The sequence below is a fragment of the Sapajus apella genome, unplaced genomic scaffold (genome assembly GCF_009761245.1).
Source record: "Sapajus apella isolate SASKATOON/1434 unplaced genomic scaffold, GSC_monkey_1.0 scaffold35, whole genome shotgun sequence".
NCBI classification, from domain to species: Eukaryota; Metazoa; Chordata; class Mammalia; order Primates; family Cebidae; genus Sapajus; species Sapajus apella.
The window spans coordinates 10487795-10515191 of NW_022436975.1; the positions used below are offsets into that span (position 1 = coordinate 10487795).

General features: G+C 37.5%; 1 protein-coding gene across 2 annotated transcripts in view; it reads right to left on the reverse strand.

Annotated features, from left to right (window-relative positions):
• Positions 1 to 27397, reverse strand: part of TOX (thymocyte selection associated high mobility group box) — a 306725-nt gene that overhangs the window by 112187 nt on the left and 167141 nt on the right. For both annotated transcript variants that reach the window (XM_032296160.1, XM_032296161.1), the window contains one exon: positions 15924 to 16166. In XM_032296160.1, coding sequence (XP_032152051.1) covers positions 15924 to 16166 — 243 coding nt within the window. The remainder of the gene's footprint in view (positions 1 to 15923; positions 16167 to 27397) is intronic.

Sequence of the window (27397 nt, forward strand, 5' to 3'; positions counted from 1 at the left end):
TGATTCCTTATATCATTTTACAACTTACAGTGAGTGTGATGCTTTAAACTGTTGTGTGATTTTCTGAATACATACCTCATTTGTTTTACTAGACACTGGAGGACAAGAGCTATTTCCATATTAATTTTTGTATTTCTAACATCAGCAAGAATAGTGTCTCATACATAGCTTTCCAGGACCTGGGTTCTGGGTCCCTCAGGATAGTCCCAATTGTAGGCCTAATTATTGTTAGTTGCCTGCTTGACTCTCAGAGTGGTGTTGTTTAGAATGCTACACTGCTACATATAGTAGACACCCAACAGCCTGGCTATTCTAAGTCCTGTGTGCATGAATGCATATGAATGCAACACAAAGAGAAGAACTGGCGTTCAGTTTCAGAATCAATTTTCAAATCAATTTTAGAAACTCTTAGATTCCATGAAGCTCTAAGGTAAGAATCTTCCGATAAAGAACTGTCTGATAAAGAACCCAGTCAGAAAGTTAAGGCTTCTAGTACCACAGCAATTCAAGCTCTGTCCACAAATAGAAAATGATATGCAGAATAATGCACTGCAGATATTCAAAGACTTTCATGCATCAAACGTTTGCTATTTTAGGTAAATATGCGTTTTTAGTATTCAGGTGAACTCTGTAATTTTCCAGTGCCATGTGAATGTGCAGGAGACGTAAGCAGGAGAGATTTTCAAACTGTACCGGGTATACAGAGTTGTCCTCAGCATTCCCTGTCTCCATACATACTAAGCAGAAGTAGGGAGGGAAATCCCTGGACACCATCTGCAGGGTTATTGTCACAAACACTCACTCAAAGATTCACAAAGCCAAGAACCCATAACCAGGTCTATTCCTTGTCAAAACATTTGTTTGCTGTCTCGTGGACATAACCCTAATCACTTTCTCATCTCATACATTTCATGCCTGAATGTCATCTTCTTCATAACTTAGGCCAAGAGCCCTTCGGGTAAGATTCTTCCTTCCCCTGTGGAGGGTAGCCCTGTGTTCATGGAGGTGCTTATCCAATAAACCATAATAGGGGAGAATCTACTATTTTATGCATCATAAAGTTGTCATCAAGGTGCCTGAGGAAACTCTTGTGATCCACGATTCTGAGTTATGTGCATTTGTCTCCGATAGGCGTTTGAGATTTTCTCATTAGTAATGTATTTTTCTCAACATTTTGATAGATTGCCCAGAGAGATTTATTTCAGTTTTCCTCTTTTTCTGGCCTCTTCAGGAATATGTGTGTTATAGTCATTTCTTTTTGGCTTACTTGGCCTGTGTTTTTTGGAATAGTTTCACATTTTTCATTTTATTTTATTCACACAATCATTAGAGAACAATGGGAGAGAAAGTGAAGCAGAGTCTGACCCCTGTTCTTCCTCACTGCAGAGCTCCCTACTTACCAGAAGCACCCCCCGATGGCACATGAAAATGCACCTTGTGCACAGCCGCAGCCCCTGACCCTTGGCCCGCCTGCACCTCTCACCATTCACACTGCAGCTTCAATGGCAAGTTAGAGGAGAACTTATGAGTTTAGCCCAAACCCTACACTTAGTAATCCTGTTTTTTTAGACCTCAGAAAATTGGAATTTTTAATTTAAAAAGGCCAAAATGTTAACTGAATATGGATAAAAAATTATTTTGCAAATCATGTCAGTTACATTATAAAAATTGCATTGTTTTCATAAAAACTCACATGAGAATAAAGAAATTACAATAGTACATTCAAGAGAATTAAGCATTCCTCACATAGTTAGCTCTTCTCCAGTGGCCCAAAAAGAAAGAAGGCCACAGGGAAGGATGTGGCCCTGTCCCCTGCTGTTGTGATAAAGCTGGAGGCTAAGGAAGTGGAGAATCTGTTTATAACCTGCTACTCACAAGCATCTATGACAACTGCCTTATTTGGACTATCTCATTTAATCCTCACCACCAGAGGAAGGAAGGACAAGATAACAATCCTTCTCCATTTCACATATGGGGTGGCAGCTAGAGTACTCTGTGCCCACTCCTGCACCTAGGACGAGCCCATCTTTCTAATCACTGCATGGTAATTAGAACAATGGACACCACGATGTTATGTTTGGGATTCTCTGCCCTCAGACACACCTGATTTCAATATTCTTTCCTTATGCCAACAAAATACCCCTGGCTTTTAACACATCTGCATTTTTATTCCATCTTTTAAAGTATATTGTGCTCTGAGAAACAGCCCTTTGTCTACCATTTTTAAGGGACTATGTTTCCATAGCTTTATGCTACTAGAAACTGTGCTGCCACTTTGCCCTGCACTGACTACTCTGAATATGCAAAGATAATGTGCCCCTTCCTCTTTGCAGTGAAGACCAGCTGTGTATGCATAAGAAGGTCTTGGTCCGCTGGGCTACTCTGGTAAACCCATCCAGGACTAAACTCTGTTCTGGAGACTTTATGCAGTCCATTGAGTGCCTGGGCTGAGCTGGATTGTGAACTGCCATGAAAATCTCACAAAGTGCTCACACGCTTGAACCCTATAGCTCCTTTTCTGAGAAAACAATGCATGACGTTTGCACAGCACAGAGAGTGGCTTCCTGGTAAGTTTTTGGCCTCATGAGGGAATCTCCACAATCCTATCCCCAGAGGCTGGGACATTCCCTAGGCTGGGTGAGAGGAAGAAGGCTGGTGTCACGATGGCCTCATGATCCTTTGTGGACCAGCCTTCTGATCCTCACTCTGGGGTTTTTCAGGAGGGCCTGGAGCCCATGCAGGGACATGAGTGTGCTGCTCCTTTGGGACTTGGCCTATCAAGATGCTTTTGTGATCCCAGCCACGTCAATTTAACATTTGTGAACAGGAATGAAGAAAACCTGGATGAGTTTATCTATAATTCAATGTTTATTTCTTTGGCTTTCATGAAGACTTTGCATATAGAATATGCAGTTTTGAGGGGGGATAAACTGATATAAACACATTAGAAAAAGTAGCAGGAATTTAATAAAGAGAGGTAAACATTTCTAGCTAATTTTAGGTCTACTATTCTTGGCAAGCTGCCTAGAATTTTTCCTCCATTTATTTATAAAATGACTTCAATATCTTCATACATTTATAAGCTAATTTTTTTATACTGTCGATGGAGGGAAAAGAATATTTTGAGGTTGGCTAATAATGGGAATATGATTAATGACAGAGACCCCAACTTCTGGTCTTAAGTTAGAGCTGCAGAACCCTTGTCTGTTGTACAGCCTGTTGCTACCTGAGAAACTAACACTGTCTTCCTTGCAGAAGACTGGTGTAACTTAATACTGGGTTTTTGACAAAGAGCTGACATTTTTCATTAGCCGGAAAGCTAATGTCTTCAACAAGTGACTTGAGAATGGACCTACACCTTTAGGTACTAAAAAGGCTAATCCTGTGTCCAGATTAATCCCCGCAACCATATGGTGATGTAAATATGATTGTCGTCATGCTTTTTTTTTTTCTTTTATAACTAAGAAAACTGAGGCTCAGAGAAATCAAGTGATTTGTCAGTCACCCAGCCAGAATTTCAAGCCCATCCTTCTTTCATTGAAATGTAGGATCTCTTTTTTTCTCTACTCATTCTCTCTTATTATTTCAGCAATGTAAAAATAATGTGTTTATTTTGATTTTTTTAAAAGAGGGCCGAACTGTGAATGTTGTCTGCATTTACACTGTCAGCTTGAGTCGTTATGGTGCTGAGTTCATCAGGAGAGAGACAGAGAGAGAGAGAAAGGACAAAAAGCTCAATTTAGGTTTCCAGTGCAAATTTACCAAGCCCCTACCAAGTGTAAAGCATGGCTCCCGGCCTCACCAGAAACGTAGAGGAGATCTGTGCCCAGCCTGCCTAGCTTGCAACCTACCAGCTGCCATCCCTGTGCTCTACCTTTTTGTCCTATGGTCCTTCTGGGTAGGATGAGAATCACACCACCCACCTCCTGGTGTGATCGTGGGGATGATGAAGAAAACTGTGTAAAACACCTGGCCCAGAACTTAGTAAGAGTCGGAGCACAATAAATGTCACTGTAGGGGTTGTTAGAACGTCCCATGGAACACACATACCAGTAATGAGAAGAGGAATGACAGATAGTATAAGAAAAACCCAGACCACAAGCTATGGGGGTTCGGAGGTGAACAGCTGACATGAAGCTCATTGTCTGCCCAGTACTGCTCAGAGGGCTTCAGATGCACAGACTGATCAAGCCTCACCACCAGCAGGAAAACTGAGGCAGAGAGGTCAAATGACTTCCCAATGGGCATATACAGATAGCGAGGGGCCAGCCAGGGTTCAAGTGCAGGCAGCCTCACCCTGACCCATAGATGTCCCCACCACTCATACGGCTTCTCAAGACCCCAGTGCTATAAGTAGGTTTCTGTGGATGACTACAGCACTCCCTGGACAAGTTAAGAAGTGTTCCATATTTGAGAATTTGGTCTTTCATGGTCTCAAGGTTTCTCCAAGTTTCATATATATAATCCAAGCAAACGATCAGTTTCTGGGTTCTATCATTCACTATACATACTACCTGCAGATCTGAGGCATCATGAAGATGCCCTAGAAATGTCTGATCTGTGCGGGAGATGCTGCAGGGAAGCGCAGCTTCAGAAAAGGAAGGGCATCTGCTATTAGCTGGGAAATACAGGCCAGCCTTGTGTGCTATGGAAATCAGGAACAAGGCTGCTTTGGGGAAAGAGAAAACAGCCACACACAGGAAAGTATCCATGTGACAGTAGCTGTTAACCAGAGGTCCCACTCTGCATCTACCCACTGAGGAAATGGCTTCTGATACTTTCAACCATGCCTTCACCTTGGTGCAGCTACCTTTGAATACTAAAGACAATGGGCTCAGAGTCCCAGACACACACACATAACCAACACATGAATGTGTAGAGAAACAGAAAAAAAGATAGATAGACAGATAGGCAGATAGATAGATACATACATACATACAGATTCAAGCAGCATAATTTTATTCTATGTGAATAATAGTTATGTGATCATAGCCTATTTTCCAATTAGTTTTTTGAGCACTATGTACTGTATATACATCACAAGAGAAAAAAATACTTCAAAATGCTAATAATTTTCTTTGTCTCTTGATAGTCTTAATAATACAGTGTTTTTAGCAATAAGCTTTATGAGTCCACCATCTTAATAACTGCAGAGAGAGTTATTTCTCATCCATAGCATATGCAAGTTTCATACTGTGTGAAGTATGATCCTATCTCCATTTGGCAAACCGTTAGTTACATCTACTGGTTAATACGGAATGTGATTACATATACAATAGATATAAAAATGTAAAACATTTAATAGCGTTATATCTTTTCAGGGTTGGATATTTTTATTAAAGATTATCAAGATGATTAAAGAAAACAAAACTCCCTAAATGTTGAAAAATAATGCTTTTCAAATGTAACACATTTTGAGAGGGTTTCTTGCCTATCAAAATTAAAAATGTTACCCTGAATTACAAAAAGAAGTTTAATCCTCTCTCTGTCAGAGAGTGCTTATGTTTCTCTAGGGAATTTGTACAGTCCATTAAATTCAGAGAAGTTTATCAATTTTGTGGTTACATATTTATCAAAATGCTAAATATATTTATTAGGTGAAAGAAAAAAAGACATGTTCTCTGGATGACTTTGGTATTTGTGATATTTTAAATTATTCAAAAAAAGGAAAATAAAATCTAGCATTTTAATGACTATAACAAATGGTTAAAAACCCTCCAGGACCTCATACCTTTTCTCTTATGCAGTGTGTATTGCTGCTGGCAGAACGAATTATATAAATAGTTAACATAAAAAGACAAATTATATCATGTTTCTGTAGGTGATGCATGTCCACATAAAAGATCTTGAAACTTTCAAACTAGAAAAAAAACTAAAGTGGAAAAAAAAAATCTAAAACCGAAATCTGCTCTTAAAGCATTCCCATATGTGCTGGATAATAATAGTTAATGAATAATGAAGGAAGTGGTGTCTTGAAATGAGACTGGCGCATTGTTCTTCTGAAAAGCATTTTAGATGCATTCTCCTATGATTTCATGATGAAATGAGTTTATAATGCAACATCTCAATGTTAATAATCTACTTACACAAATCAAGCAAAAATCAAGTCAAAGACATGGCAAGCTGAGATAGAATCATTTTGTAATTAAAAAAAAAACATGAGTCATATGGGCAAATATTTAATAGACATTAATTTTTCACACTACTACTATTTCTGCCCCCAAGACTTTGGAAGAGTAGGCACAAATACATTCCTTTAGAAGTCTTGTAATTTTATTGATTGTTTTTTCTCTATAAAAATAACTGTACTAGGCTGGGCGCGGTGGCTCACACCTGTAATCCTAGCACTTTGGGAGGCCAATGTGGGCAGATCATTAAGTCAGGAGTTTGAGACCAGCCTGACCAACATGGTGAAACCCAGCCTCTACTAAAAATACAAAAATTAGCTAGGCATGGTGGCACATGCCTGTAGTCCCAGCTACTCAGGAGGCTGAGGCAGGAGAATCATCTGAACCTGGGAGGCAGAGGTTGCAGCGAGCCGAGATTGCGCCATTTGCACTCCAGCCTTGGTGACAGAGTGAGACTCTGTCTCAAAAAAAAAAAAAAAAAAAAAAAAAAGCTGTACTCAGAATATAAATGGATTCATCTAAAAAGGAGGATAAACTACACACTGTAATTCATTGTCAAATATGTCAGTTTAATCGTGGAATAGGCGAGAAATGATTAGTAGTAAGTTGATTAAGTTTTAAGACTATGTTTAGGGCTTAAATTCATTTAGCTATATTGAAAGGATTATAACATTTTAGACCCCATGACACATGACATTATACTTTTTAAAAAACTGGAATATTTGTATCATTTTAGACTAAACAACTGCTTCAAAGTGTCAGCCCAAAAAGCAATAATACTCTTGTACCTGTCTGGGGAAAATATTACGGTTGGAGGTAAAGTGGGAACAAATAGATTCATCCAACCAGAAATGGTTACTGAGCTCCTACTATGGGCTGTACACTTACATAGAGCATTGTTATCAGTCATTTCTGCATGAAGGTCTAGGCAACAAAACCAAGTAAGCTCTCAGGTCCTCTTTCCCGTAATGAGCTTAGGAGGCAGAGAGAGAACAGGAAAAATGTTTCTCTTCATGGGGAGTGGAGTTAATGCTGAATGATGAAGGAAGGAAAGAAAAAGTGGTCCTTGGCACGTGAAGCATCAGCATGATTATTCAAGGTAGAAGGGCAAGGACAGAACATTCGCTGGACCTGAGAGGAGCACAGAGCTTAGTTGTAGAAGCAGCACTGGAGGAAGGACCACCCACAGGAAGCCCCATCTACACCCACCACACCCATGACAGATCCTCCAGGTATATAACAGCTACCTTGAACAGGCCTGTTTTCATTTGCTGTTTATTCCTTCTTTCCAGTCCTATGTCTTCTTTATCCAGGTTCTTTGCTGCTTTCCCCAAACTGCCCCCTCAACACATTAGGAAACATTTTACTAACAATTTTGAAGTTATAGTTAATGACTGAAAGCTCAGGGCTAGGATCTGGAAATTCTTACTTATGAATATCCTTAGAATCTTTTTGTTCAAAGACAATTGTTCACATATAAAACTATAATAGAGTTTTTATTCATCTTTGTTTGCTAAGGGCTATTTATATAATGGATACCTAGGCAGGAAAAAAAAGGTGCGTTGAAGAGCAACGCCACAATGGCCTTTCAGATGTTTGCCTTTAGGACGTGAAATGAGCTACATAAATACAAGATGAGAACTGCTGGCTAGAAACCAACACAGCAAGAGTCACACACTGTGGAGGGATCAATGAATCAGCAATTAAACATATCAGCAATCACTGATGCTATTAAGGAGCCTGTCATAAAATGTACCTGTAGAGGCAAAGAAGAATTAGAAAACTCCAGAAATTAATCTGCAATCTCAGGTTCTAGAGCTCTGCCATCCTTTGTGGTCAACATTCTTTAAGATCACAAATATCAAACAAAAAAAAAAAGCTAATTTGATTTAAAAGTTAAAAAATAATGACCTTTGAGGAAAAGTTAAAGGAATTGGGCTTATTTGGGCCAGGTAAAACACAACTGCAGGACTGACTTAATAAATGTCAAATATTTGAAATTAACTGTTCTCCAAGCATTCAGATGGCTGAGGCAGACAAAATAGGCTAAAACTGCAGTCAGAGATTTTGGTTTAACTTTAATAAGGAAATTCCTGGAAGGAATCTAAATCTCTTACTGCAGTTTAACTTAATGTTACAAGGTTAATTAGACATAAACAGGCTACCAAGGAAAGGTATGGAATCTTGGCTCTTAGAAAACCATGTATCTCAAATGATTTAGGTTTATTCCTGCCTAGACTTAAGAGACTGGATGAAGTAAGTCCCAGAGTTTGCTTACAGCATAATATATAACTGATTTTATAGCTTTTTTACTTCTTTCATGCTTGGGTGAGGCACATATTTGCATGAACTCTAGGGCTGAAGAAAAAGTACAGGAAGTCCTATATACCAAGTGAATCTTGAGTCTGATTACTTGGCTTAGAAAATAAAAAGCGTTATTTTTAAATTGGCTCCTTTCCTGAATACTATTAAGGAGAACTCTAGTTTGGAATAATATTTTATTATAGCAATAAAAGATAGCCCCAAATCATTAACATACTTAGTCCACTGAACTATGTCAATGCCACATTCAAACTAGTCTGTTTTGAGCAAACGACTTAAGTAGATCTTAACAACCAACTAACTACAGACAACGCCTATTTTTGGGCTTATTAAGAATTTGTCCAAAATGAAAAAACCCAACTAACCCGCATATTTATTGCATATGGACAAAACTAAGAACAAAAAAAACCCAACCCATTTCACCACAGTATCAAAGTGGTTTAACGCATTGTCCTTGTGTTCTGTGATATTAAAAAAAGGATAATTTGTGAAAAAATACAGGCTGTAATTGCTAAACATTTGATAAATTGTGGCATAATTCTAAATAATTGTTCTTTATCTTTTTTTCCTTTGTCAAAGTGGCAAAATTATTTTTATGGCTTTTTCTTTTTTAAAGAAAAAAAAAGCTGCTGTGACATCCATTCCACTTTAAAAAAAACACTTATATTATTTCATCATTAAATGAGCTGACATCATAAGCTCCTCCATATCCTGAAAGATGCTTAGCTCTAGTCCATGGTTACATACTTTATGCATTACATGAAATAAAATACCTCAAGATTTGGAAAATATTTATTTTAAAAACAGCAATCAAATTGTCTGTAATCACATTTTCTGCTTGGCTTTGAAAGCTGCATTATTCAATATGCCAGTGGTCTTTTCCATAATGGCAACATATTGGAAATTCATGCTGCTCTAATACATCTGAATTCCTTGATGTGCGGCACTCTCTACAGGCCTGAAGGAACACTCCTGCTTCAGTTTCATGAGTCCTGTATAGCACCTACGAAAGTGAAGGTTGTCAAAACAGTTGTTTGGCCTTTGAATGCAAAGTGTGCCATGACTGAATGCTAAAAATGACAATAAATCTGAGTATATACATTATGCTTGCTTTTGTTGCCTGGAAAAAGAAGGCATTTGGGAAATACACCCCCCAATTTCATTGCCTTTTAACATCTCTTTTCCATTTCAAACTCCAGAACTGGAAATTTGACACATTCAAAGAAATTGAAATTGCCTTTGTTGCTTTCCTCATTGTAAATTTTCTATAATGTGTCATTAGGAAGCACACTCTACAAAAGGCTCAGGTTCTAAATGAATCCTTTCTTCGAGGCCATTCTAAAACTTTGCACGGTTTTTCTTTGTATGAAAGAGCTTCTGTTGACTGCACAAAGAACAAGCAATCACCACATATAGGCCAGGCTGAGAGTCTGGGATGACTTTATACAAGGTTGCATTTTTCCGTTCACCAATCCATGATTAAGCCCAGCGGTGAATGTACCAGAGTGGGGAGAAACAGAAGAGAGACTCCTGATATCAGTTTGGAGAAATCAAAGGATTTTTCTTCAGCCATGAATACTTAATATGGGCATTTTCTTATTCTACCTTTCTGCTAAAATAGTTCTGTAGTTCCCTTTTAACAACATGAAAACACTATCCATCCACACAAGACAACATCACTTTTTTTTTTTTAAATGGCAGGATAACGACTTCCAGTCAAAAGAAATTATCTATCCAGTAGGTTCTTATAACTGATTAAACTTTGAAGCGGTGGGGGGGCAGTTAAAACACTGAGACAGCCAAAGCAATGGCAAGAAAAATTACTAGGTAACTAATATGACAAACCCAGTGAGTCTCAAAGTCTAGATCAAAGTTGTGTGGTTGACAGAGAACAAATTATAGGAAAATTGTTAGTCCTGAAAAAGATCAGGGAGATCAACTAGTCTTGGGGTTTTTCATCTTCTTGGGGGCAGAACATTTGTTCAAGGGAACTTTTATAAGAAATGCAAATAAAAATAAAAGCAACACTGTTCCGGCTAACTCCTGTGCTCCACCCCCAACCCCACTCCCAACAAGCTCAGTGTGGACCCTGCTGTTAAGAGGGTGCAGTGACTTCCCCATGATTGACAAGCTTATCCATGGCTCTCATTTCAATGCTTTTCTAACCAGACTCCACTCTCTGAGAAGTGCACACAAATCAATTACCCACTATCAAAATAACTCAGAGGAATGTTGAGAAAAAATGGAACTCTTGCATATTGGGTCATAAATGACTGTTTAACTTGGACCTAGAGAATCAGAACTAATTGGCACTTATTTGACAGTTATATACTTACAGAAATTCTATTCTGTTTTATTGTCTGTCTTAGAAAAAAGGGACTTTAGGAAAATGGAATCCTTTTTAAAGCACCAGAAATTTAACTTGTTGCAGGAATCCCTACTAACAATAAAATGGCACAAACAAGAAAATGCAAAAAAAGTGGTGGGAAATTTGGGAAAAACTTTCACCCTATGTATGCTACACCTCAATATGTCTATGATAAATTCCAGAAAGCAATATAGACATCCTACTTTGGTTACCTTTTTATCAAAAAGGGGTTCTCGTTGAATATATCTAGCCAGTCATTGCAGATTTAAGCTACTTTAATACCTACAACGTGATGAGATTAAACAGGTGAAGCTGAGGCACATGAAGTTACTCAGGGTCACATAGCTGGTAAGTGGAAGCGCCAGGATTTGAACTGAGGCACTCTGGCCCAGAGACATCAGTTTAAATCACAATGTTAAGTAAAGACACCCAGTAAAAGGTAAATACTCCTTTGGTTAATAGTAGGCTTACTGTAGTCATTTTTGACAGATGTGAGGATTCAGGATGAAAGTATAAATAACTCTTTTGGAAAGTCTTCCCTCCCATGCATTGTAACTTCTCCAAAACAGTCACACAGGCTTGCTTTTCTAATTTTATTTAACCAACTCTTATATAATGTTTCCTATGTGCCAGCTACTGGCCTGAGTAATCTCAAATATTTCCTGAACCCCATGAGGTAAGTCTTATTATTATATCCCCATTTTCCTGATAAGGAAGCTGGAGTATTTACTGGCTAAGCCATCAAGTCACTTAATCACTTTAAACTTACATTTTCCATTTGTAAAACTGGGATACTAAAAGCTCATTCAGACACTGATTTGTAATTATGGACTAAACTGTTGATGTCTAATATATTAGGCATTTGCAGGAAATGCTTATAAATGGTGAAACAGTATCACTGTGTTGCCAGTGGAGATAAGAAATGGAGGTAGATACAAGAAAATGTATCTAAAATCAAAATTTCAGCAAATGATGTGTATTATGATAATTGATATGTAAGTAACATATCTATATTTATTAATGCATATATAAAACATTATAATAATATCTAAATATATACAATAAGTAACATACAAGAACTAATTATTTTCACTTCCTTGATCCATTCGAACACTAAAATTTCATCATGTGAAAATACTAATAGAAAGATACAATCACAATACTAACAGCAAAAGGCTCAGCTTTGATCACATTCAAAAGGTTTTAGAAAATATAATTGGAGAAAGTTGATCCTATATATATGTTTTCCCAGGATGGCTTCTACTCATAGGATTTTTAAATTCACAGAAAATTCATTATTTAGAAGCTACAACTGTTAGCTTTTATTAGTTGCTCTCATATTGTAGGTGACCTTGAAAGAAAATCTTGGAAGGAGCACTGTCATTTCTCGGTGGGCAATATTTACACTCTCATAACTATAGACACTGTTTTCCTGTCTAATGGGCACTGATGACCTAAACTGTCCCGACACATAAACATATTTCAACAATTGGCAAACCAGTCCATAGCTCAGTTGTTAAATTTTGTGATCGTATTAGCCATGAACAAAGTTGCTAGCAAAGAGTTTTAGTAAGTTTTTACAAGGAAGTGTGATGAGCAAATTTAATATTGTTCAAAGTTTCTTTCAAAGAAAATAATCCCTTCATGCTTTTAATATTTAAAATATGAAAACACAAAGTGTTGTTCGTCTTTAGATCCATACATATTTGGGGATGCAAAAATGGCTTAATGGCACACCACACTGGTACAGTTCCTGGGCACCTCTTACCTGCATTGGGGTAACAGGCCCCAGGGGCTTTCCATAACTCCAGTCTCTTACTGCTGCTATCCTGTGTTTCCTACAACACTGCCTTCATAATACTTTTGTCCTTGAGTAGAAACTACCAACAATTTTTTATAATCTGTCCTATCATGATCTAGTTCTTTAATTGGTTTTGAAAGTTTTGGTCAAATCTCCCATTTCAAAATACCCAATCTGATATTTGAACACTCTGGAGCATGCCTTTTCTTTCCTTTCTGTTTATCCAAATCAAAACCCTCCTTCAAGCCGTGACTGCCGTCCTACCTTGTTTAAGTAGACCCAAACCGGAGCACAGGTCATCCTTTCAACTAAGAGTTTCTGCTGAGTTCATGGTCAGTACATCTGACTTGGGCACTTCTCTTGGTCTCCAGTTGCTCCATGGTTCTCTCTAATTGTTTCATAACTATTTTTTACGTTTTAACTGTCCAGAAGGACAGTGGCTACGTCTTAACAATCACGAGCCTTTTCAAACACTTGGACCATGGTAAGCATTCAAAGTATAAACACTGAGGAATGGCATTAGTCACATGAGAGCTCAAAACAAGAACTGAAGAGGCTCTTTGTTTCTCATAGGAATTAGTAGACAAAAGATAGATCCTGATTCCTCCAACTTTATTAAATTTCTATTGCAACTTTATAGTGTATCAGACTTTGGCTTTTGGAATCTAGCCAGAGATTCCCAAGCCTTGAGAAACAGGAACAACAAATTTAATCTCCAAATCTTCTTTCTCTGAGACCATGCTGGTTTTAAAAGAAAATGGGCTTAATATAGACTTAATGATAGAATCAACATCATTAACTATACCTATTCTGTCCAATACAGCAGCTGCTAGGTGAATGTGGCTACTTAAATGTAAAGTAATTAAAATAAAATAAAATAAAAAACTGGTCCCTCAGTCCCACTAGCTGCATTTAATAGCCAGTTGACTGCTGTTGGACAGCACAGATTATAGAAGAGCTCCATCATCACACCACATTCCACTGGGAAGTGCTGAACCTTACCCATAGCCTCACCAACAAAGACATTTGCTGGAGTCGCTTTTTGCTTGCAGCATTAAAGACTAGGACCAGTGCTGTGAGGAGGCACTGTAGATATGCAGCTCCAGAATGCAGCTTCAGGGGTATTGGGAAGCCGTGCCACCCTGTGAAAATCCTGAACAGGCTCACCTTCAAGAACTAGAATGGCAAATTAGAGCTTCATTTCTTTAGCTTAGGCCAAATAGGGGATTTGTCTCCTCTCTACCCTGCAAAGTGTTGAACATTCCAAGGGAACCATCATGTTGAGGCACAATTATCAATGTCCAGTTTTTGACAGTGGGTTGTGGGTGGAGAGTACAAGGACATTTTATAAACAGAAAGAAGCTCCTGATAGGGACAGAGGAAGGCAGAGTGAGAGCAGACCTGAAAGTGGACTGCTTCGTGTCTGTGACTGAGTCCAGTCCCAAACGTGCCATTTGAAGATGGCATGACTGCCAAGGGCAGCAAATCTGGAAAAATTCTCTGAGCCACAGTTATTGACATTGCATAAGCAATTCTTTAAGAGTGAGGTCTCTTAAAGGTGTATTGAGATGGATGTAGAAATGCTAAGGAGGGTAAAATGTTACTAGAAAGGAAATGTCAAAATGTTACTAGAAAGTTACTAGTAACTTTTATAAAGGAAAAAGGCTTGAACTACATAATCGAATATCTCTTTATCCTTCCTATGGCCCCACTCTCATTCCCACCATGGAGAATAAGCCTAGAGAACAAAACTGGCATTTTCCACATATACTGACCGCCCCCTTCTTCTCCTTTCCAGGGAACAGGGGTCCCTACGGGGCATGACCTAAATGCCTTCCTTGGCTCATGAATTGGGTCTGAAGACATAGTCCCAAAGAGGAGTAGGCAGGCAATATTTCAAGGTGACTACATTGAAGTACATTTTTCAGCTTTACACATTTAGCATGTTTGTTGCAAAAATCCATTTTCTATTTATGGAGTCATACTTAATACTCATAAGCTGAATCTATACAAGCAGAATATAATCTAAAAACCTGAGTGACAGTGCCGCCAATGAGTTCTCCTCTCTTGGCTGCCCAGATGGCTGCCAGATTTTAGGAAAATTCTATACGCCATTGTGTATTAGGCAGTAGGCTCTGGGTTTCATTCTCTAAAGAAACTACTTTGGAGTTGCTTTTGAGTCTACTGTTATTCTACCCTTATGTTCATGATTAACAGAAAATTCCTCCTGTAAAATCACTCAAGTTAGAGATGTTTTCCCCCAATGATTTAGATAAGTAATAATATAAAATGTGTTTTTTATCAGAGACAGCATAATATGGGCAAGTTCATCAATTTGCTCATTGTGAAAATGACAGTCCTGTTCAGTGACTTATGAAAATGACAAGAGAGTTAGTTGGACTGTTAAGTGCTTAAACAATGAAAACCAAAAAGTGCTAATTAAAAGTCACTGTTAACCTGAGAGGAGGGTTTTATGACATGGTCTAAAGCTCTTCCTTTGGTCATATACTACTGATTTACTTTTTCCACTACTGTGGTATAGACAGAGAAATTGTTAAGTTTTTAGATGACATAAAAATCAAAAGGAAAGATTTTATAATAACCCAGTGTTCCTCAAGTATGGGATGCTTGTAAAAAATACAGGCCCCTGTACTCCCTGGGTAGAGCCTGAGAATTTGATTTTTTGCTAGTTTGCTGGTTGATACACATTCCTATTAAATTTAAAAAATTAGTGGGAATTCACAGTGCTGTCATTATAAATTGTTAGAAAACAGGTCCAGTAGACTGAAACACTTTAATGGAGATAAATTTTGATCACCAGAATTATACCTCCAAAATAAAAATGAAATTTTTTTTCTTACTTTCCTAAGGTATACATTTGTAGAACTTGAGGGCAGAAAACAGAAGGAAAATTGAGGTTAACAGCAGCTCCTGTTCAGAAGATGTGGGAATTTCCCTTTTGGGGAGGAATCCTACACTGGATGAGAGGTCGCATCTTTCAAGATTGCTTTTTCTCTGAAAGCTGGTAAGCCAGTTTGACTCTATGACAGCACATTCGGTGTTAAACAGTATTTAGTAATTTGGATTATATAGTTACCGCACAAGTAATTAATTGATTTCTCTTTGACATAAATATAAAATAGAAAATTGCTTTAAAAATCTGTATGATTTATAAAGAACCATGTCTATAGAGAGAAACAGTTTCAAAATGCTATTCTCACAAGGCCATGCCCTCACAACAACTTTGTCCTTTTCCTTATGGTATCCCTCAGCCCCCATCACAAACAGGTCAGCAGATTCTTACCACGGAAATGGAGTTAGAAAGCAGTGCTCCATCCTGGCCCAGCATATTGGAGACAGTGATTTCAGGGAGGTCCATGTTTTGTGGATGAAATGGTAGCAGGCCATTATGGTTCATGGGGTGACAGAGAGAATGGTAACCAGACTCAACTTCATTCAGGTGCACCAGCGAGTGGTCTGGGAGGGAAGGAGGAGTAATTGGGGGAATGTTGAAGTCTTCACTTTCCAGGCTTGGACCCGGGTAGGACTGTGAAAAGACAAGGGTGACATTGTTGCAAATTATCATCTTCTTGCTCTTCATCATCATATCAAACACATTTGACCCTTTAGATATTATTACAAGCAGCACATGGGTTTGGAAAAGACGTTTCAAACTTTCAGATTATCCTGCTGCCATTTCATCATTACGCATGAAAGAAAATTGCCTCAAAGGCAGATCCACTTCTAGTATAAAGACTACTTCCATTAGGTGGTTTTATTTTTCCAAAAAGCTGAACTCAAACAGATTTCAAAGGTCCCATTAAAATTTTCCAGAGTTTTAATCTAGCTGAATACCTTTTTCATGGGAATTGTAGGGAAAGGAAGGCAATTTATAAAATTAATGTTTGATCAAACATGTTTCACAGAGCTCCCTACTGCTCAGATCATGGGATGTAATAAAAATGAATTCCAGAAGTTCTGGGCAATTGCTTTTGGGTTTTGAAAGCCTACCTGCTCACAATTGACAAAAGAAAATGTCTTAGAAAAGAAGCAACTTAAGTATGTTGCATAAAAGTGCAGTTCCAACGAAAGTTTATGAAAAAAAGTCATTAAAAGATATTTTTATTATAAAGATTTTGTCAACAAAATCAAAGTGAAGATTGCTTTTATGATTTCTAATGAGATTTACTTGATTTCCCCCTAAGAGCTGATAAATAATATTGCAATCATTGAAATTCAGTTCAGTCCATTTTGAAAGGCAAAGCAGTACTAATAGTATTATAATACTAATTCTGGAATAAAAGTCAATCTGTAAAATGAATAGCATTAACATATGTGGGTTTTTTTTTTCTTTTACAAACTAGCATTATATAAAATAGAAAGGGAGGGAGGGGAGCAGGAAGGAAGGATTATATGAGGACACGCTTGTTTAAAATGGAATGTGGTAAATGTTGAAAAATATATGGAAGAAATAAAAAATAAAACATTGTTACCAATTAATATTAAAAACACAGTGACATACAGCAGTCCTTCATAGAACAGGTGTCACAGTATGAAAGGAAACATTTCAGTCCAGATAATTCTTGCAAGCTTATCTTTAAGAGAGCCTTCCTTCATAGTGCTTGGGTGTATGGGTAACAAGGATTCCCTTGTCTAACAGCTCAGCGCCTGCTCCAGTGTGCAGGATTGGAAATGAGCAGGCAAGGGTAGGAGCCAAAGAAAGTAGTGTAAGGTATTCATTGGGTGTCCAGCCAATAAGCGTCATGCTCCTGTGTCCAAGTGCCTGGGGTTATTTTTTCCAGATGGAGTCTATTTGTCTAACAGAAAGAAAAATTTCAAGTTCCACTTTCTAAATGTTGTACAAGGTTTGATATATTTGTTTAGGTGCCATCAGAAGACTAGATTAAATGAAGAGCTACTTGGAGCATCTGGAATTTCGACCTGGTCACAGAGCAGCACATGTAGGTTAGAGACAGGGGATGTATGAACGAAAATTGGACTCTTCCATGCAGATACTTTTCTTAAATTTCTAAAGTTCTGCTAAAAAAAAAAAATCACCAGCTTTAAAAGTTCAATCACTTGTTATCAAATTCTTCTGTTAACAATATGTATTTCATGTGAAAAAATATGTGTATGCTGTGTCAAGATTACAAGTTTGATGAAATTCTCACTTGCCTGATACATATTAGACCCTTACAGACCTAAATCCACAGTTCCTTGTACAAGTATGCATACAGGCATAAAAAATGCCTAATGGGGAGGTGGGAGAGATGTCTATTTCATATTAAAGCACTGTACCAAGGCCTTTGACTATGTTGTCTCCATTTAATCATTACATTACTCCATTGTGTAGCTATTATTAACCCCAGTTTCCTGAAGAGAAAACTGAGGCTCAGAATTTAAATAACTTGCCCAAGTTCACTCAGCTTGGAAAATATCAACTCAATACACATGAGGGATATATATATCATGAAAGAAGGCATAAAAGTAGTTTAATTGCTACTATCTTATTAGGTTGCATGATACAAAATTGCCAATATCCAACTGTTTTTGATAAAATTTCATAATTTAAGTAATAGTATTAGTATTAATATCAGGCCTTTCCTTTCCCAAATTCCACCCCATTGCCCACCCACTGAAATGAAATATTTACTCTATATGAGCACAAGATTTCATAATTTGTCTCTTTGTCAACATTGCAAATGCTGAATTGTTGATATCTGTCTTTTAAGAAGTTAATTAGTGCCTGTTTGAAACTTTCCTAGTCGGGTGCCGTAGCTCACGCCTGTAATACCAGCACTTTGGGAGGCTGGGGTGGGCAGATCACTTGAGGTCAGGAGTTTGAGACCAGCCTGGCAAACATGGGGAAACCCCATCTCTACTAAAAATACAAAAATTAGCCAGGTGTGGTGGTGCATGCCTGCAGTCCCAGCTATTCAGGAGACTGAAGCAGGAGAATGGCTTGAACTTAGGAGGCAGGAGTTGCAGTGAGCTGCGAGCACACCAGCCTCCAGTTGCACTCCAGCCTTGGCAACAGAGCAAGACTCTGTCTAAAAAAAAAAAAAAAAAAAAAAAAAAAGAAAAAGAAAAGAAACTCTCCTGAACAAGGCACAAGGCACAAGTAATGCCAGCGATAAAGGAGAAAGATGTTTTTAATTTTAGAAATACCGTTAAATCTCTGAAAATACTAAAATACTAAGAGATATTCCACCTATAGTATACCATCACTTTACATTCTAGGGTTTCTTCAGTAGTTAAATCTTAATTTGTGTTACTTAAAAGAAGGTTTAATTGGTATCACTTTACATTCAGTGATAACAATTGTATTGCAATTTAGTTAAGCTACAAGGTTTATTTTCATGTAATTAAACATTAATGTTATTTAATTCATGCAATTATACACCAAAACCACAGATTCCACAACTTAACTGGTAATAGCTAGTTATGTGGATCAAGAATTTTAACTACCAATGTTACTTAGTAGTTTCTGTTCTTTATATTAGAAGTCATGATATGGTTATTTGCCATGAGCCTATTACAATGTAACTGATACCATATAAAAGTATAGTGGTAATTGTATAAATGCCAAAATGTCCCAGAACTTACAACAAGTTCAATGCCAGGCTAATTACTAATTATTTTTTAATGTGGAAATGAATTTGCTAATTCTTCAACATTGGTTTCTATGGCATGACAGCTTTATTTTGATTTTTAAAAACTTACTAAACATACATTTAACTTAACAATAGTTTATAATTTAGAAAATAGGCAGTTTTGGGGATGTGATACAATATGATTCAATATTTTTCCTATTCCCCATTAAGCTGCCTCGCTGGAATAAGTGTTCAATGTTTGTTGAATGAATAAACGAATGAATCACTGATTGAATGCATGCGTGCATAAATAAATGAATGCTAAAATGACTCTTTAAGGCATGAAGTTTGTGAATGTACACGGTTATTCCTGGGTTTGAGTAAATATCTTTTATTGTCAAGACGTTGCACTGGCCAGTTACCTACATGGTATATAACAGTCTCACAGAGTATCAGGAGGCCAAAAATACCCTGTTAGGGGAGCAGAGGCCTGAGCAGCATCAGGAAGGCTGGGCAGATAGACTTTGGATGTCTGTCCCCTCCAAATCTCATGTCGAAATTGATCCTCAATATTGGAGGTGGAGCCCGATGGGAGTTGTTTCGTTATGCCATTCATGAATGGCTTGGTGTCCTCCTCACCAAATAATGGGTGAGTTCTGGTTGTTCACACAAGATCCAATTGTTAAAAAGAGCCTGGTACCTCCTCTCATCACTCTTGCACCTTCTGTCACCATGTGACACACCTATTCCCCCTTTACCTTCCACTGTCAGTAAAAGCTTCCTGAAGCCTCACCAGAAGCTGAGCAGATGCTGGTGAATACTTGTACAGTCTGCAAAACTGTGAGCCACCTAAACATCTTTTCTTTGTAAATTCCCAGTCTCGGGTATTCATTTATAACAATGCAAAACTGACCAACATAGTTGCTCTCTGACTGCTGCTCTGATCCCCTGAAATGACTGGCACCTTCTATCCCATAGTGACACAAAGATTTCAGAGGATTCATAAAGGAGAGTTTGTGGGCCCCTGGCCCTCAGAAGCTTTGAAGCCTAACCCCCACAGCAGGCAGGACATCAGGGTCCCTTGGGTGACTGCTGAGGCACATGAAGGAAGTCACAGCAGTAGTTCTGATGTCCATGCCTGGCCAGCAGACAAGCCCTGATTGGATCATGAGGAGGTACATGGGTGATGAGATTAGAGGTTGAATTGTCAGAGAAGGCTTATGCGAAGGCCATCTCTGGGTGATACAGGGAACCTGGTGCTCATGTCCTTTTATTATGGCAGGGTCCTTTTCTGACTTGGGCTTATTTTCCTCCCTCAAGACTTAGTGAGGACTGGTGTTTATAGATCATTCATTCCCCAACCCTCTTGGGAACAAAGATCATGTGGTTCTTCCCAAGATGATCTCCAGGTGCCCAAGAGACAACAGGACTACATTTTTTTCCCCAACAAATTAAGAGGTCACGAAGGAGTGAATCACATGTCCTTGAAAGTTCTATGAGGCTGGGGTCCAGTCTAGAATGCTGGGGGAGGCCAGGTATAGATTTTTAAAGGTAGTATATCTTCTTCTTCACACTTCATAGTGACATGTACCCATCCCAGTTCAGGGACTGGAACCTTAACAGCAGCTTTAACCATGCAAGCTCCTTCTTCTCCAACTGATGCCGAAAGTCAACAATGACCATCTTATAAAAATGGAAAAAAAGTATTAAGGGACTACAGGGGGAAAATCAGGCCAACACTTTTATCTTGAATCTTCACCATATTAACTCAAGGTAAATTGGAAACACATTAGCATACGAAGGGATTTGTTCTAAACCAGCGCCAGTCTAGATGATGCACATGATTCAAAGAACTCAAAATTATATTACTGCTACTTAACCAGATTTTCCCTGATCTTAAGCTACCTCTGGTTCAAGACACAGGAGAGTCACAAGGTGTTGCTGGTGCTAAGCTATGCAACAGGACTCCTCCGTTCCAGCGCAGGAGGCACTGTGCATTTCTCTGTGTATAGGAAGCAGGATTCTAGTGCACCGAATGTGGGTTAGAGTGTAGTGAACTGTCATGAGGCGTGGCTAATTCTGGAAAGTAGATGAACTTTTCAAGCCCACAAGGGGACTGCTGAGAGCATTAAAGTAGTAATTTCAAAATATTATCAACCTCCAGAGTATATTTACAGTTCTAAAGAATAGAGTCAATGACTATTTCAAGTCATTTCCTTAAAACCTTAAAATTTGGTAATTGCACATTTAGCTTATAAAGTGCTACATCTTTCTCTGATGAGAAGGAGACAGTGTTGGACTAGGTGAGAATACGCGTGATTTCTTCAGGGAGTGATAAGAATGGCGACTGAGCGTGCTATGAGGAACTGAGGCTTTGAAGTTCAATAGGCAGGACCTGCTTCCAGGTCCTTTAAACCATGTGTTAGTTTGGGTTCTGCAGCAAGCTTTAAAACCTCTTCCACGGGGTTCCTATGAGCATTAAAAACAAAAACATATGTAAAAAGCCTAATAATATATGTTTGCCAGATACAAAGTTCTGGATAAACAGCAGCTTTACATAGCTACAATTACTGTCAAATGGATTTATACATGCCATGGGTTGGGTCATGTCCAAGAAAACGAACAACTGTAGACAATACAGAAGATTTAGACGCATTCTCCACAACGTCATTATAAAGGAATTTCAGTATATTTGCCATTGATTTGGGCTCATAGTGGAGAAAAGTGTAATCCCATTCATACCTAATGTATTTATTTAATTGCTCCCCATAAATAGCTAGGGTAAGCCTTCACCTTTATTCTAATGGAATTAAATTACGCTTTTTCAATTAAAGAATAAAAAGATGATGGGGAACAGGATGGCAAAGGAAGTGGAAGGTGCAGAGAACTACTGCATGTGCAGAGGGCCGACAGAGGAGCTTTGCTCCTTCAGAGAGCTCTGCTGGCAGGCCCGCAGCCCTGGCTGATCAGGTTCTTACAGTTCGACTCCTGCCAACCCAAGTAAAAAGTGAACCAGAATGTCGCTGTCTAAATTTGCACAAAAGCTATACTTTTGAGCACACTGGCTATGTCCTTAGAAAAGTGATCTTCTCTGCACAATGCTTGGCAAGGACTACTAATATAATCAAGAGACTGAGGTTGGGAAAGTTACAGGGGATCCGCTTTGGTTTGATCTGCTTGGATGCCTTTTCAGCCATTTGACTAAAGCCAAAGTCCTTCCCTGAAGTCCAACCTTCCCAGCCTTCCATTTCAGTGGAAAAGGAAACTTCTCACCTGATTCTGGAAGATCTCATTTCCCCTGTCTGTTTAATGACATACTCGCATTTCTTTCTAATCATACTGCTTTACATGCTCCATGACCCGAATATCCTGTTTACATTATTTTCTCCTTCTGCAATCCACATTTCCTTTTGCTACAGCCTGTTCCTATGTTCTTACTCTATATGATTACATCTGGAAATGGAATGTTAATTATGCTGACTTTTCTTTTGACTACAGAGAATTCATGTTTTCATATGACCCAGACAGAGTGTTAATATATGCTAACCAGGAACAAATAATGGGAAATCTCTTTTAAACTTTGCTTTTTCTTCTTTTTTCAAAATCTTGTTTCTCTACCAGAGAGGCATTATATTCATGGGTCTCTGTCCACATATTGCAATCATTATACAGAGCATTTTGTCTTTGGTGACAAGAAGTCCCATAACTCAGAAGAATTCAAAAGATATCATCTCATCTGTATCTTTAAATTATGTGATGGATTCATGCAACCATGCATACGCTAAAAATATGGCTATGGTTATAACTTTGTAAAATATGTTTCTCATATAGAACTTCATTTGAAAGATAAATAGTATTGCCATCAAACATATACACAATACCCTAATTTTTAATCTGTAACATAATTCCTGAAAGTTAAGGATAGAAGAATGCCAATGTTTAAACATGTTTCATCTTCTATTATTAAACATTCTTGTTGCATGATTCAGAGAACTGAAGGGAAAGCAAATTAAACTGAGAAGTTTATTAGAAAAATAATAAATTTCCCTTGAACATTTTCAGAAGTTAAGATATTGCGTCTAAAGGTAATTTTTCCTGAAAGAGTTTAAACAGCATCAACATAATCTCCAATTTCTTTTGAGAAGACCTTCAGGAGTAGGTATTTTTCAGATTCTTTTGTCTCTGCATGAACAAGGGTTGATAGCTTGAGACTATAATGTATTACTGTGGAAAGCTACGGTCTGTTACATAAATCATCTTAACACTCAGCAAGAATTGTCCAACAGTGCCATTGATGTGCTCAAGCCAATGATCCTGCAAACAATTTTTTTTTGTCTTTCTTCACGCGTTAGACAATAGCAATAAATCATCTTCACTTAAAAACACACAATGTACTAATTTTTCAAGCAACAGTTATCAACATGAAATTTTTGGTAGGAAGCATGACATTTATTTTATTTGTGCTCATTAATTTTTTAAACCGGTGTTAAATAAAAAGAAATGAGTGCCTCGTTTGTTACGGAAGCATTGCCATGTACCTACTATGTGTAATAAGCATCCTGCGAAGAGTGATCTGAGATACAAAGAACCGAAAGACGCAGCTTGTGAAAAACATCAAAAGATATATCTCTCATTTAGTAAAGACTTAAAGGGTCAGGCTTATTTGTTGTTAAATTGCATAAGAAACACTGTTAAATTGTAAGCAATACTAGATCTTCTTTCAGTTGCATTTTGATGTATTTGTTGATGTACATGTTTCGAGAATTATATAAATTTATAGAAATTCATTGTGGTGTCGGTTATAAATAATCTGATTATCTTACAATGTTATATGTAATAAAAATAATTGAATATCTTTGTCAATTGTAAGCTTTCATCAACTTTTTAACCATGCTATTCTAAGTTTTAGTCATCTAGCATCATTGTTTTTTATTCTTCTCTGAAAACATTTACAATCAGATTCATGAAAAGGACTCCGAGTACTCTTAAATACAAATTTCTGATAATTTTAAGATCTGCAGACTACATAAAATTTCTAGAATTCTAATAAGGAATTTGATGGAGTCATGAAATGACTAGTAGAGAACTAGCAGAACAAAAGTTGATTATATGAGACTGAATCACTGATCAAGATCATGTTTTTAAACTTTTACTTAAAATATTGTTGGTACTTTACTCAAATGTTTTATCTTCTAGATTTCAGAAAATTTCTTTTCTTAAGCTATATATAATTTACAGCCATTTGGCAAAGTATATTTTTATAAACAAAGATAAAAGTGTTTTATTCCATTACTTGATTCCTCCGGAATTCAAAACCTGTGCGTGTTCTTATGGGGATATGGTTATTTGCATAAGTCCAATAAAAATCTGCTCTCTCTCTATACTAGGAAAAAAAAAGGCATAGTTTGTTATAAAGACAGTGAATGAGAAGAGAGAAATGGCAACTTAGGCTCTCAATAAAGAGCAGTATATTTGAAGTGTCAAACTAAGTGATATCAGAGTGTAAACAGAAGAATTACTTGAAGCTGGGATGATCAAGGGAATGCTATAAGCAGGTTTACACTGTTATCAGGGCATAAAGATCAGACACTTCTGCCAAGATGCAATAAGTGACCAGGGGAGGACCACAAAACTGACAAATGAGCAAGTCCAGGCTAATGTCCAGGCAGCAGCAGGCAGGTTCTACAGCACGGTCAGGCCTTCAACCTTTAAGATAATGTTAAGGGCAAGACTGGTCCCACCAATCAAAGCAAACTTCAGGCTACTGGGCTTAATGCAGGCCTCTTCTGGGACTGGGGAGTAAGGTAAAATTTTACTTATGAAAAGCCAGTGTGCAAAGCCTGAATGACACCAGAAAACAGGGTCAACTTGAACCTGCCCCAGAGAATGTCTGACACTGGCTCTTCCTGGGGCCTGGGCTAGGAGACCCTGAGGTCAGGGTTTACTGTTTGAGATTTACTGAAGATTCAAGGGGTATTGGGGTCCTGGGCTAAGCACCTGAAGAAGATCAGGTGAGGGTGAAGCAGGGTAGCCTAATACTCTCTGCCTCTCTCTCCACAGACTTTCAGGAAAGTCCTTACTGTTTATATGTAGGGCTTTCTCCTGCTGTAATTCATTAATAATACCTAAATGGGGAAGCGATTTGTCTCCTCTCAGTATTGCTCGGGGGTCTACACAAGCCTCCAAGCAGTATTTTTAGAGGATATTTTCATAATAGGCACTGTGTGTAGTTGTCATAAATAAGAGCCTCCCCTTTGGCTAAAAAATCCCCAGGCTTCCAGAAAACAAATAATGTACTCCCCCTCCAAACCATAAACAAATAATTAGAGATACCAGATTCAAGTGAAAGGAGCCACTTCTGAAAGTTAGGGCATGTTTTTTAGTGCTAGGTCATCATTCCACATTCAATGTTTAAAGGGTAATTAAAGCATTTAATTTCATCATTTAGCATATAATTTTATATATAATGCAATCTGTTTTTTTTTTTTAGTCATCTAGACTTTTTCAATTCTCATATTGAGCTCATACATTCTGAGATCCAGCTCTATATTTTTTGGCTTTATTTTATAAATAATGCATGTTAACCAGTTTAAAAAAAAATTAAAAATATACATAGAAAAAAATCGCCTTTAATCCAACCACTCAGGAACGAAACGTTATTAAAGTATGTTTCTTCCAACAGTCTGTTTAGTGCATATTTGCTAGTTTGTTTTGAGCTTTTGTTTTAGTTTTCAATAACAAAAGTCAGATCATTGAGCTTGGATTTTGGAGTTGGAAATGCTAAATACAAATCTCAGCTCATCCCTTAGTAGATGTAGTTACTTAATTTCTCTAAGCCTCAGTTTCCAAAGCTACAAAATAGGGATAATGATACTCTTCAATTTGTTAAGGATATATCAGGATTAAATAAGACAAATGAGATAATAAGAGACTGGTTCAAAGAAGCAATCAATAAATGTTAGCTATATTTTTATTATCACACCATCATATAATTTAAGTTGATGCCTTAAAATGGATTGTGAATAATTTTCCATGCCAATAAATATCATCAACACTATTGTTTAAATGGCTGCACATTGCATTCATGTTCTATCATTTTTTCTATCAATTCTCCGTTTTGAACATTTAGGATGTTTTGGATTATCCTGTTGCAAACAGCACCATGACAAATAACTTAATCCACTTATTTCCTTAGGATAACATTCTAGAGTTCTCTATTTATGGAATCACAGAATGTTCACTCAAGAAAAAATCCTAAGAAATCATTCCCGAATTTTGCATATGAGAAAAATGAGGTCCAGAGAGGTTAAATTATTTGCCTGCATTTATACAACAAGTTGGGTAGATGGGAATCCCAAAGAAACATTATACAGACATTTTTTTACTTTTAACAATTGATTATAATTGTTAAGATTTTAATATGCTATTTTAAATCATGTGCAGCCTTTAAGTTTTTATAAATTTTCATTTTTTAAAAGAAATGTGTTAGATTGATTTTTGCCTATGGTTAGGTTCTATTTGCTAAGTCATATGCAGACAACCAGCATGGAGTTGAGCATTCAGTCTTGGCCTATTTCTATATGTATCTAAAATATAAAAATATGTATATTTTTATATGTATATATTGAATGTATTTTATATGCATATATTGTATATATACATTTAAAAATACATGCTGTATGTATTTGTTTATGGCCAATCATTTTTATTTTGTCTCTTGAGTAGAAATCAATAAATGCTGGGTGTGTAAAGTCACATTCTGCATAAGAAGCCAAATTAGCGGAGGACGAGAGCTAACCAAGAGCCTGTGCTCTTGGTTTGCCTCCTTAATCAAGGGATCCAGAATAGAGAAAGGAGCTCCGGTTTCTACTCATCACATGCGGATACGCAATTCCTACTTTTTAGATCCTTTTACCAGGAAATAGTTGCAAGTGCATCTCTCTAAATATTGGAGGTCATCTCACTTGGTAGATCTTTCCTACAAAGAAAGCTGAGGCTAAAGATAGGGATGTGGAAAAAAAAAAGTTGAAAAAATGAAGACAATTTTCCCCAGTTTAATGATGATAAGATTCCTTGATGTTCAGTTCCCCAGAAGTAGGATTTCTAGGGAAGAGGGGAGGGAGGGTGAGATGTCTTCTGTAGATGACTTCCTGTACTTTATTTCCCGGAGGGGAAAAGGAAGAAC